The 13482-nt window shown below is 43.2% G+C and overlaps 1 protein-coding gene across 1 annotated transcript in view; it reads right to left on the reverse strand.

The window, feature by feature from the left end:
- The window catches only part of LOC115092958 (E3 ubiquitin-protein ligase HERC2-like), a 2733734-nt gene that overhangs the window by 220985 nt on the left and 2499267 nt on the right, over positions 1 to 13482 (reverse strand). Inside the window, 1 exon segment of the mRNA XM_029604466.1 lies at positions 1662 to 1745. Coding sequence (XP_029460326.1) covers positions 1662 to 1745 — 84 coding nt within the window.

Below are 13482 nucleotides of genomic sequence, written 5' to 3' on the forward strand. Positions count from 1 at the left end.
ATGGAACATGATACCAAAACCGCAAAAAAACTTGAGAAAAGTTTTCCACTAGGCCAAAAAACAGCCAAAGTGAGCTCACTCAGACCGCTGAGGCTTACAGCTCCATGGAAAAGAAGAGACTGGATAGGGACCTTGCGTGGACGCGTGGTATAGGACATGCTGGGCATGCTCTGAGTGCCTAGTCAAATTTCTAGAAACTTTGAAATAAGTTTTCCACATCGGGGCTCCATCTGATGATGTGAGGACTAGCATCCTGTTTGTCCTCAGAAAGTCACCTGTGATCAATTAAAAATTCAACCAAGTCTTGCTTAAAAATTGTATGTGACCCTGCCTTGGGTTTACTAGGCAGTATTGTCCATCTATTGAATCTTCCTTCAGAGGAAGATCATGAGAAGTTCAGTGCAGTGTTTTCCAACCCTCTCCTGGAAGCATACCTAACCAGTTGGGTTTTCAGGATATCCATAATGAATATGCATAACAGAAATTTGCATACATTGGAGATCTAAGGAATGCTAATCTATCTCTTGCATATCCATTGTAGTAATCTTGAAAACTCGACAAGTTAGGAGCGCTTCCAAGAAAGGGCTGGGAAATAATGGTTCAGTGAAGTAAGGTAAATTTTCCCAGCTGGTGGGAGGTGTTTCCCCCTGTGGGGATGAGCGTTTTGGTGTTCTATGAGGCATGAGAGGAGAAGCAAGATAGAGAAGAGAGGTTTTTCAGTGATTCCTGGCTAAGGATTCCAGAATTTGGAGGGTGGAGATTTATTAATTGAAAAGCTAGGAAAGTGTTTTTTAATTCTTGCAAATGAGCAGGGCTGGAATTTGGCGACAAAAGGAGGGCTGGAGGAGCTGAGGAGTGATTCCTGTTAGCAGTAACTGAGAGCCAGTCAGAAGGACCAGGGCTCCAAGAAGGAAGGGGTGCCTATCATGTCTGGGGAAGCCCACAGTTGAAAATATAGTGAAGATATCTGAATATCTGTGAATTTTAACACAATGCCATTGGGCTAAAAGAAGGGAAACAAATGAGTGGATTAAGAATTGTAAGGAACTCATTTAGTTTAGAGGCTATAAGTTTGCTTTTTGTTTTTCTTATTTGCTTGGACTGTATGCTTAGTCTTCCTGTGATTTTCCCTCTGGAACGCTGAATATTTTTTAGAGCTTGTAATACATTTTGTTTTGCTTTGTAAAAATTATTGGGTGTGGACTCATTTTGTTTTCCTGGTTCGTGCAAGTCTCTTCTTGGGCCTCTTTTGCTGGTCCCCACTGGACTGAACCCTGGTGTTTTAATCTGTTCCAGGGCTGCAGAAGGATCACTGACCACCTCTGCAGCTACTGCAAGTGACTCTTGCTGAGGGGGGGGGGGGGTTATGTGTAAGCTACTTGCTAATAATATCCTTAAACTCTTACAAGTAGCCATGGGTGGTAAGGCTAAATAATACCCTGCTCACATGGATTCCGACTTATTTATGCACTGTGAGTGAGATATCCTTAGCAACAATAAAACCAATACCAACCATTTGTATCCATACAAATGGTTGGTACTCTTACTAACATGTTATAAATAAGCATACATTCAGGGCACAGTTTTCTTTAACTTCATGTATTTGCGGTTCTGTTTATTGACTGTTGTAATGAATTACCACATTGTCAAAATAATGTTACCTGTATTCTGTTGAGCTCTACTACTGGGCCATGCTGGCGATCCCTCACCATAGTTGCCTGCACAACTTTTCGGAAAGCTGCCTCCTAAGAGAGAAAAAAAAAGATCATAGAAAAACAAGAAAAAAAAGTAAATACTACCAAATCTGGTTTCTGTCTGCAACCATTTCCATTCTGCAAAAGTGAAGGTAAAACACTCTGCTAATGTACTATTTAATTCAAAATATTAGCTTTCTAAAACTAATGTTCTTGCAAGTAACCTGTTAATTTCTGTAAAACATATACTGCTTGTATATATTTTTGGAAAATGCATAAATAAAGAATTTTTTAAAAGTAAGAGGTAAAGGAAACCGGTATGGTTCTCCAAGGTGGTAGTCAAGAAAATAAATGCCAACAAAATCAGCATTTAAAAAGCACAAAGAAAATCAAAAGGGGGAGCATAGAGATTATCTGGTGAAGCTGAAGAATATAAGGAAAAAAATCAGGATAGCGAAAGCTCGAATGGAAGAAAGGATCCAAAGGAGGAGACAAAGTATTTTTCAGATATATCAAAGAAAGGAGGAAGGACAGATGTGGCATTATAAGACTGAAAGGAGATAAGGAGAACAGTGTGGATAAAGATGAGGTAATAGCAGAAATATTAAACAAATACTTCAGAAGACAATGGAGAAGGATCATTGCTGGATGGCAAGAGTACAGATGGTAGCGGGTTAGGTACAACCCCATTTACAGAAGAGAGTGTTTGGTTGGAACTACCAAAACTGAAAGTAGTCAAGGAGAAGGGGCCTGATGAGATATATTCCAGGATACTAAGGGAGTTCAAAGATGTACTGGTGGGTCCACCAGATTGGAAAAGGGCAGTTGTGCTCCCACTTCACAAAAGTGATAACAGGAAGAAGGCCTGAAACTACAGGATGGTTAGCCTCACTTCGATAGTGTGAAAATAGTGCTGAAGGAAAGGATAATGAACTATCTTCAATCCAATTGATTGCAATCTGAGAACACATGGTTTCACCAGAAGAAGGTCATGCCAAACAAATCTGATAGATTTTTTGATTGAGTGACTAAAGAATTAGATCAAGGAAGAGCAATTGATAAGGTTTACTTGGATTTCAGCAAGGCTTTTGGTACAGTCTTGCATAGCAACATCATCAATAAAATTGAGATGCCTGGGAGTGAGTCACAAGGTGATGGAATGAATTACACATTGACCAAGTGACAGACATGGAACTTACTGTAAGTGTAGTTCCTCAAGGACTGGTTTTGGAACTGGTTCTGTTCAATATCTTTCTGAGTGATATTGCATAAGGATTAGAAAGTAAAGTTTGTCTTTCTGTAGATGACATTTAGACCTGCAACAGAGTGGGCATACCTGAAGGAATAGAGAAAATGAGTAGTGATCTAAGAAAGCTTGAGGAGTGTTCAAAGGTTTGGCAGCTGGGATTCAATATCAAGAATTGCAGTTTCAAGCATGCAGGTTATAGTAATCGAAAGGATCTATATGTGATAGAAGGCAAAAGACTAATGTGCACGGACTGGGAGAGATATCTTGGGGTGATAGTGTCCGATGATCTGAAGGTAGCAAAGCAATGTGACAAGGCGGTGACTAAGGCCAAAGGGATGTTGGGCTGCATAAAGAGAGGCATAAGCAGCAGGAAAAAGGAGATGACAAGGCCCCTGTAGAGGTCATTGGTAAGGCTTCACCTGGAGTACAGTGTTATAGTATCTCAAAAAGGATAAGAATAGGATGGAAGTAGTTTAGATAAAGGCAACCAAAATGGTGAGGGGTCTCCACCTTAAGATTTATGAGAGGAGACTGGAGGACCTAAACATGTATACCCTAGAGAAGAGCAGAGACAGTGGAGATATGATACAGAATTTCAAATACCATGAAAGGAATTAATGATGCACAAAAATCAAAACTTTTCTGGTAGAAAGGAAGTTGTAAAACTAGGGGTCATGAAATAAAATTCCAAGGGGGAAGACTCATGAACAATAAAAAAAAAATATATCAGTAAATATGTCTTCATGGAAAGGATAATAGATGCATGGAATGCCCTCAGGAAATAGGTAGTGAAGACAAGAACAGTAATGTAATTCAAAAGTATGTGGGACAAACACAGAGAATCCCTTGTGGCTAGAGAATGGAAATGAAGAAAGGCATGAGGATAACCTGCATGGAGAAGCAGTTATTACCCTAAACAACTTGTTGGATAGACTAGATGAACCATTTTAGTCTTTACCTGCCATCATTAACTATCTTATTCCTTTTAGGTTGAGAATAGGCCTCAAAGAAATATCTTTTTTAAAATAAAAAAATATACAGAATACTGACTGTAATCCTGTTTTTCACCTAGTAGAGGAATAATGGCTTACATGTATTACAGATAATAACCACAAGACCTACCCAGTCTTCCCATGTTCACCTGCTGCTATTATAGTACTGCACATTCCACTCAATCTTTGGCTGTACCCTCACTTCCCTATTAATCATCTGGTTTTATGTTTGCATCATTCACTTCGAATGGGATTCTGATTATGCATCAATTTCTCAGAAAATATATTTTGTTAGTCTTGTATGCAATGAATGTATATTATATTGAACAGCTCAATCTTCTGCTAAATTTAAAGTTGTTTAATACTACTACATAATTTCATTTATATTTGTTTTTTTCTTTTAATGTTGTAACTCAGCAGCTTAGGAATTGATGGCAGATAAATACCAAAGTTGTCCATCCAGTCTGCCCAGCAAGGTTTTCAGAATTGCAACAGCTTCTTCATGAAGGTTACCCCATGCAGAAAAATTACCACCTGTTAAACCAGTGCTTCATTTCCATCCTCTTGCTATTAGGGTTTCCCTGTGTTTATCCCATGACATTTTGAATTCTGTCACTTTTTTGTCTTCACCTGGAAGGTATTCTAGGTATCCATCACCCTTTCCATGACAAAATAGTCCCCATGATGTTCCTGAGTCTAATCCCCTGGAATTTCATATCATATCATAAACCCTGGTTCTATGGCTGCCTTTCTATTGGAAAAAAGTTTGTCTCTTGTACATTTTTAATATCTTATTTATTTGAAAAATACTTATATACTGCTAATAGAGCCAAAGTGGTTTACAATAAAACATACATAAAATTGTCATAAAATAAATCAAATACAAAATACTTTAGATGACTTCACATCAGATCATAAAATAACTAATAGAATATACAAAATATATCATACAAAACATAAAACAAATATAAAAGTGTTTCATTCACTTTTATCTTTTAGGTATTTACAAGTCTGTATCTTATTCTCCCTGTCTCTCTTCTCTAGGTTATACATATTTCAGTCCTCAAGTCTCATTTATGTTTTTTGGTGCAGACCCCACATTCTGGTTGCCTTACTCTGTACCAGGTTACTTGAATTTAAAATTACTACAGCCCCTAGTTTCCAGTGGCAGTTTAGGAGTAGATTCAGCGACAAGTTAGAAATTTTTGTGGCAGTTCCTGAACATCTATAGTTCATTTGCATAAATTTGCGTTTTCAGTAATGCAAATTTATTTTGTGTACCAAAAATAAAACCATTTTCCTGAATTATTCTTGTTTTTTGGGAGTTTTATGGGTGGGGACATTGGTAATGATGTGGTAGAGGAGGGGAGAGGAAGAGAAGATCTCAAAGAAGGGGGAAAGGAGAGGACAGGAGGATCAAGGAAAAGATGGGGGATTGGGAATAGGGGATAGGGATGGGGAAAAGATGGGAGATAGGTAAAAGGGGAGAGACAGGTTCTGGGATCTTGGAGAGGGATATGGATAGAGAAAAGGGAGGTGTCCCTGCCCCACTTCCTGTTCTGTTCTCCCTCACATACTCCCTCACATACTCAGTTATACTTTCCCCTTCTCCCCATATCTGGTTTTCAATCCATCCTCTTCCCCTCTCTCTCTCTTCCTCCTCATCCTGAACCTATTTTTCTCCCGATCCTATTTTTCTCCCTTTTACTCCCCATCCCAAGCACCATTATACACACTCACAAAGCCATTATCTCTCCATCTCATCTCCCAACTTCACTTCCAATAAGGCTCATCCCTTCAGCCCCTCTTTTATAAACCCCCACCTTTTAGCCTAGTGCTTCCCAACCAGTGTGCCATGCCTTCAGACTTGTTCAGGTATACTATAGAAAAGTCACCACTGTCTGATTCTCAGATCCAGGCCAACACCTGGCCTTTGCTTTCAGCACTTCATAGCATCAAAAGACACCAGCAGTGGGAATCTTAAACATGTAGAAGCTTCTTTCTTAGAACATGTATAGTCACGCATGTCTCTCATTCCTAGCTACAGCAAGAGCCCTGGAGCATAGGAATTAATGGGCAGGATGCAGAGTATGGATAGCCGGGTCCCGCTTTGTGCAGTAAACACAGTGCACAGAGCACCTCCTCATCTCCCCCCTCCTGACCTTCCTTCTTTGAGTCCTTCCAGCCTCTGTCTTATTCCCAGACTGAATGAGATGGGGATAGCATTCACTGAGCACTGGATGCAACTTATTCTGTTCGGTGAAACAGCCAAGGTAAGTAACTGAGCCGGCTGCCAACGTTTGCACTTATATGTATTTATTTATTAAAACAAATTTATATCCCGTGCCCATCAAGGTTCGGGGTGGGTTACAACGGAACATAATATTTTAAACACAAATACATCAATCTATTAAAATAAGATACAAGAACATAAAAGTAAGATTTCATAAATAAAACATAAGGATTTACAGCAATGGGGAACTGGTCAATGCTGATTAATTCACGTGTATTTTTGATTCCCCCCCCCCCCCCCCATATTTTAAAATTCAAAGAGAAAATGGCAGGTCTTTCAGTGTTTCCCTAGCTCTTCTTCTAGCCATGTCTGCATTGCCTCTTTGTGGAGGATGGTGTATCACATACAATTTTTGTTAATATAGGTATGTCTTGGGCTTGAAAAGGTTGGGAAACTCTGTTCTAGCCCCTTTTTAGTCAGTCTCAATTCCCATCCTTCCTTTCTCCCACATTGATCCAGCCAGCAGTGTGAAGATGTCAGCAGTTCCTTGGGCTGCATTTCCTCCTCTGCCACCAAGGGCCCAAACGCCATTTTTAACCAGATAATGGTGACTTTATACTCTTTGTTTGTCATATGCATTCACCTCATGGGTTTGTTTTTGTCAGTATTGTCACATATTGATATCCATCATGGCTGCTGAGCAGTGGAAGCAATGTGATGGGACAACTGTCTCTTTTTACAGATACCAATAGTCCACCTAACGATGCACTGCTCTTAGGAGAATTAACTAGATTACACAAAAGAGAAGTATGGGCAGAACTCTACGGGGCATCATTAAGAGAATATATTAAACAACAAATGATACAAAGAGGATTAAGGGTTAAAAAGAACCCAAAATATTTCAAGATAATACCATTTTTTGAATAGATAGCTATTTTAAATAAATGCTTCCTAGACCTCATGATGTTAATTATTGAGTTTACCCCACAGACCACTGATGACATCCACTCAGAGACAGTGACCACTGAGGAACTTTATAAATCAATATCATTGGAACAATTTGAATCCTCACTCTGTGATCTCAAGCAATCCATGGGACATTTCAAAGCTGACATAAAATGAACTAAGATTAACAAGTTTCATTGAGATCAAGAGGATTATGAAGCATCAAAAGTTTTCCCGTAGTTATATACAGACAAATCAGAATCTGACATATCATACATTTGCCTCAGGTTCTTCTGATGAATCATCAGGCATCTCCGATGACAGTAGAAAGACAGAAATCAGAAAAGCAAAATCTCTGCAGCCAAGCCCTTTTTAGATTGAGGCATGCAACCTCGAGGCAGGAGACCATATCGCCGGTTCAACAGAAAGGAAGAAATACGGCACAGGCCAGCTACAAGGTTGCAAGCGAATTCCAATCAGCTATAATTAATATATCTAAATCTACACTATTGTCTACACAGGTACATATTTTAAATTTAGGTCTTTCATTTCTGTCTACGACCTTGCATTATTCATTTGAATACCGCTCTATATTTTTTCAGTTCTTCTGAACTATTCAGACAAGGTTGTTTTTTGCCACACATGATACAATGTATACTGACTCATCATTAGTGAGGCCTACATCTTATTGGATGCCTCCCAGTCCTATAGATCGCAATTTACTAAGTTTTAGACACCTAGTGACCTTCAACTCACAGAATCGAGATATATTAAGACTTTTCATAATTTAACCAAGAAAGAACTGTTTGCTCTCCAGTTCTTATCTGACAACCACAGCATTGTTATTAAACCACCAAAGGAAGAGCTGTGGTATTGATGGACATGGTGGAATATAAAAAAGAGATGCAATGTCAATTAAAAGACACCAAGTATTATGAGTTATCAGATGTAGACCCCACTGAACATATACAGTCTTATATAGCAGATCTTCATAATGCTGCATATCATGACTTCTTGACTAATAAAGAACTAAGATACTTTAAATTGGCTCATTCCAGAATGCCAGTTTTATACAGGGCTCCTAAGGTTCATAAATCACTTATTAAACCCCCATGCAGACCCACTGTATCAGCCAATGGCTCAGTTTCTGAACCCTTAGCTTCATTTTTTGATATATTCTTACAGACATATGCGAGAGCTACATGATTTTATTTACATGATTCTTCCCATTTACTATGTAAACTACATGATCTTCAAGTGATTTCTGAAGATTCTTTTTTGGTCACTCTCCATGTGGAATCACTGTACACTAATATACTGAAACGGGCAGCGTTGTTTCAGACAAGAGAAATTTGAGAGCAATGTTGCCAGGCCCAGCGAGTACGACTTCATTTTTACTTTCATTAGCTCAACTGATTATGTGTGATAATTACAGTACTTCACATTTGACAAACAATGTTTATCACCAGAAACATGGAGTTTCCATGGGCTCACCAGCAGCTCTAGACACTGCTAATATTTATGTATCCTTCTTTGAAGAATCTGTTTTGTATCAGACCGATATATTTAGTTACTTACCATTATGAACTAGAAACATTGACAATATATTTTTTATTTGGGAGGGACATCATGATGATTTTATATGTTTCACTCATGGTTAAATGAACAAGACGATAACTTGAAATTTTCCATTCAACATAGCAAAACATCCATATCTTTTCTTGACATGACTATCTCTAAACAAACAGAACAGGCGCATTCCACACGGATCTACATCGCAAACCCTGTGAGAGAAATAATTGCTCACATTTCAGAGTCATCACCCTAGAACATTCAAGTGAAATCTTCCTGTGGGCCAGTTCTAAGGGCAACATGAATCTGCTCAGAGATCACGGCTTTTATACATCTATCACAAGCTTTAACATGCCGTTTTCTGATGCAAAGATATCCTAAGAAGGCTGTTCACCAAACTTACCTACGTGCTAAGTTCTCTGACTGTTCACAGCTACTAGAATATAAATCTGCTTCACAAAACTTGGCCCCTCTCACTTGTGTTAAAACACACAACCTGAGTGCAACAAGTGTTGCCCATAATCAGACAACATTGGCAAGTGTTAACGCTCCTTGTTTACAACAACCTCCAAGATTTTCTTTTCTACGTGGACAGAACTTGAAAGAAAAAATAGTCAGAGCAATGCTTCTGGAGGATCGAGAAGCTATATCAGAAGGGATACCGGCATGCCACTAACAATGTCAGACCTGTGATATGTGTGTTTCAATGATAACTGGCACTACTTAGACTCATCTCACTACTTCTTTAACAATCACTCATAGAGAACATTCAGATTGTTCCATTGCTAGTGCTGTACATGTAATACAATATCTAAGGTGACTGTTCAAGTTGCAAAGTCCCTGTACGTATGAGAGAACACCGGAGCCATATCAACACTAGAAATTTAAATGCTCCCTTGGTCAAGCATTGCATAGACAGTCACCATACGTTTTGTGATTTCAGATGGGACAGTGTTACAAGTGGTTCATAAGCCGAATAGAGGAGATGACATACTGGCTATTTTAAATTTTCATGAACAATGGAGAAATTACTTACCTGATAATTTCGTTTTCCTTAGTGTAGACAGATGGACTCAGGACCAATGGGTATAGTGTACTCCTGTTAGCAGTTGGAGACGGATCAGATTTCAATCTGATGTCAGCCCCTAGTACATATACCCCTGCAGGAAGTGCAGCTCCTCAGTATTCTTCCTTGCAAAGCATTGTGGATATATGTGTGACTGACTGATTGATTAACTTCATCATATGGTTAACTTAATTAACTTGTTAATAACGTTTAAAACTTAACTTGATTAACTTGAACTGGTTGACTGACTATTGCTGGCGACCGCCAGTGTACTCAACTGGAAGCGTTGACCCCCGGCAGGGTGGATGCTCTATGTAAGTTAAAACATGGCTTACCCGTTCTTCATTGAAAACCATGCATAACGGCAGCCAAGGGTGGGATGCTGAGTCCATCTGTCTACACTAAGGAGAATGAAATTATCAGGTAAGTAATTTCTTCATTTCCTTGCGTGTAGCAGATGGACTCAGGACCAATAGGATGTATAAAAGCTACTCCCGAACTGGGTGGGAGGCTGCCCGTGGCCCACTTAGGATTGCCCTTGCAAATATCGTGTCCTCCTGAGTCTGTACATCCAGACGGTAGAATCTGGAAAAAGTATGGATGGAGGACCACGTTGTCGCCCTGCAGATCTCGGCAGGTGACAGTATTCTAGTTTCTGCCCAGGACACCGCCTGGGCTCTGGTAGAATGGACCTTGACCTGTAGAGGTGGTGGCTTTCCCGCTTCTACGTAGGTCGCCTCGAAGACTTCCTTGATCCAGCGGGCAATGGTTGCCCGCGAGGACGTTTCCCCTTGTCTCTTTCAGCTGTGGAGGACGAAAAGGTGGTCTGTCTTTCGTACTGGTTCCGACCTTTACAGGTATCTGGATAGGAGTCTGCAGATGGCGAGGCAGCGTAGATTATGGGTTTCTTCCGAATTCTTCAAGCTGTCCATCGTTGGAAGTGAGATGGTTTGGCTAAGGTGGAAGTGTGAGACCACTTTGGGGAGGAAGTAGGGGAATGTGCATAGATGGATGGACCCCGGGGTGAGTCTGAAGAACGGCTCACTGCTGGACAGGGTTTGTAGTTCCTAGGTGCGGCGGGCCGAGCACACGGCCAGCAAGAACACCGTCTTTAAGGTAACAGACGGAGGAACAGGCCTCGTAGGGGTCTGAAGGCGGGTTCCGCTATGAACTCCAAGACAAGGTTGAGGTTCCACAGAGGCACTGGCCACTTCAGGGGTGGCCGAATGTGTTTGACTCCTTTCAGGAAGGGTGATATATCTGGGTGCGAGGCTATGCTTTCGCCCTCGCTCCTGGAGCCGTAGCATGACAATGCTGCCACCTGTACCTTGATGGAGATGAGGGACAGGCCCTTCTGTAGTCCATTCTGTAAGAATTCCAGAATCACGAGAACTTTAGAGGGGCGTGACTTGACGTTGTGGTCTTCGCACCGGGCCTCAAAAACTCTCCAGATCGTTATGTACTTTAGAGATGTGGAAAACTTGTGTGCGCAGAGGAGAGTATCTATTACTGCCCCCGAGAATCCGTTCTTTCTCAGGCGGGCCCTCTCAATGGTCAGACCGTAAGAGAGAATTGAGCTGGGTCCTCGTGAAGAATCGGGCCTTGTTGGGGTAGGCCTCTGTGTGGGGGCAGGGTTAATGAATTCCCTGCCTGGAGTCTTCTCATGTCTGTGTACCAGGGTCTTCTTGGCCAATCCGGGGCCACCAGAAGAACTAGTCCCCTGTGTTGCTGTATCTTGTGAATGGTTGCGCCCAACAAGGGCCCCGGTGGAAAGGCGCATAGCAGGGTCCCCGGTGGCCAGGTCTGTACCAGGGTCTCGATCCCCTGGGACTGCAGATCCCGCCTGCGGCTGAAATATTTGGTATTTGAGCGTTGGACCTGCTTGATAGAAGGTCCATGACTGGGGACTCCCACCGATTCACTATCATCTTTAAGGCTGTGGACGACAGCTTCCATGCTCTTGGGTTTAGACTTTCCCTCTGAGGGAGTCTGCCGTGATGTTTTCTTTCCCGGCGATGTGGATGGCGGGGATCTCCTGGATAATTGCTTCCACTCACACCATCAGAAGTCTATTTCTAGGAACACCTGTTGGCTTCTGGTTCCACCCTGTCGGTTGATGAAGGCCACCGTCGTGGCATTGTCAGACATCACTCTGACTGCTTTGTGTCGGAATGTGTGGGCGAACCGCAGGCAGGCTAATCTAACTGCCCGCGCTTCTAGGCGGTTGATGTTCCATCCCGCTTCTTCTGCGTTCTACTGCCCTTGGGCGGTTAACTCTTCGCAGTGTGCTCCCCACCCGTGTAGACTGGCATCTGTGGTGAGCAGGGTCCAGGTTGGGGAGGATAGTCTTGATCCCCGGCTTGTGTGGCTGTTCTGCTGTGTGCACTATATCAGAAGCTGCGCCCGTGAGAGAAGATAGAGCTGAATCAATGTCTTCTCCCGGGGTGTTATTCCTGTCTTGTGATAAGCAGGCACGTGTCACCACGGTGCAGCAGGCCGCAAATTGTAGGCCAGAGCTGCCACTTTGATGGGTGCTTGAGTATGGCTTCCAGGCGCCGGTCATGTGTATCCTGAGCGCCACTACTCCCTCCACTGGGATGGCAGTGCGCATAGCTGTCGCGCAGACTATGGCGTCCACTCTAGGGCACGCCAGGAGCTTCTTGGTTGCTGGGTCCAGGGGGGTACATGGCTCGACTCCCTTTGCATGAGGATTCCGGAGCATACCCCTCTAGGTCAATTAGCTGTTGCGCCGCCTGTGGGAGAGGAAAGTGGCGCGACGTCCCCGCAGGGGGTTTTTAGGTTCCCCCGAGGTGCTTTGGCCCGGGATAGCGAACTCCTTTAGGCATCAGGATATCAGGTCCGGAAGCTCATCCTTCGTGAAGAAGCGTATCATGTTCGGTGGCTCTGTCCCCGGGGGGGGGGGTTCCCCCTTCCAGGGGCTCGAATTCTTCTTCCGAGAGGTCCGTGTCCCCGTAGGTGGGACTTCTGGACAGTGTGAACTTGTGCCTAGGCCTCAAGAGTCCTGGGGCATGAGGGTCCTCCGGTGTCGCATGTGGCTGTTACGCTCTGGGTTCCGGCTGCATTTTAACCAAGGCGTGAATCCCCTTGAACAACTCCACCCAAGAGCTCGATTCTGGGTCTAGGTTGAGGGATGCCGGTTTTCTGGGGTCCCCGACTTTGGGGTGGACTCCCTGGGGCCTGCTAGGTCCGGGGCGCCCCCTGAGGAGCTAGCACTGGGCCCTAGGTTGGACTGGCCCTGACCTGGGTCTCTCTGGGCCTCCTCACCATGTGCTCATAGGGCGTCGGCTTCCTTGCTCTGAGCGGCTCTGAGTTGGCATGCTGGGCAGAGGCCTTGAGCTTTTATTCCTGTTTCTGGAGGTGCCATGTCTATGGGTGCGCAAGCTCTTGTGCGCTCCAGTGCGTCAGAGATGTGCGCGCAGGTGTGCGCCCGGCCGTAGATATGCGCCTTGTTCTGTGCGTGCGACTTATGCGCGTAATGTTTTATGTGCGCCTAAGCTTACGCACACATGTAGATTTGTGCGCTCAGTTCGGACGGCAGGCGGTGCAGCGAACAGGGCCAAGATGGCGACGGCGAGCATGCAGGCAATATGGCAACCTCCTTGGAGGGTCTCCACGTGGGCAGACCCTGGAAACAGCTGGGGCCTAGCCCTGCTAGGGCGGATCAACCTGGTGGCACTGGTTCCGATCGATGACCTGTGCTCCTCCTTGAT

Source organism: Rhinatrema bivittatum, chromosome 5 (assembly GCF_901001135.1).
Source record: "Rhinatrema bivittatum chromosome 5, aRhiBiv1.1, whole genome shotgun sequence".
NCBI classification, from domain to species: Eukaryota; Metazoa; Chordata; class Amphibia; order Gymnophiona; family Rhinatrematidae; genus Rhinatrema; species Rhinatrema bivittatum.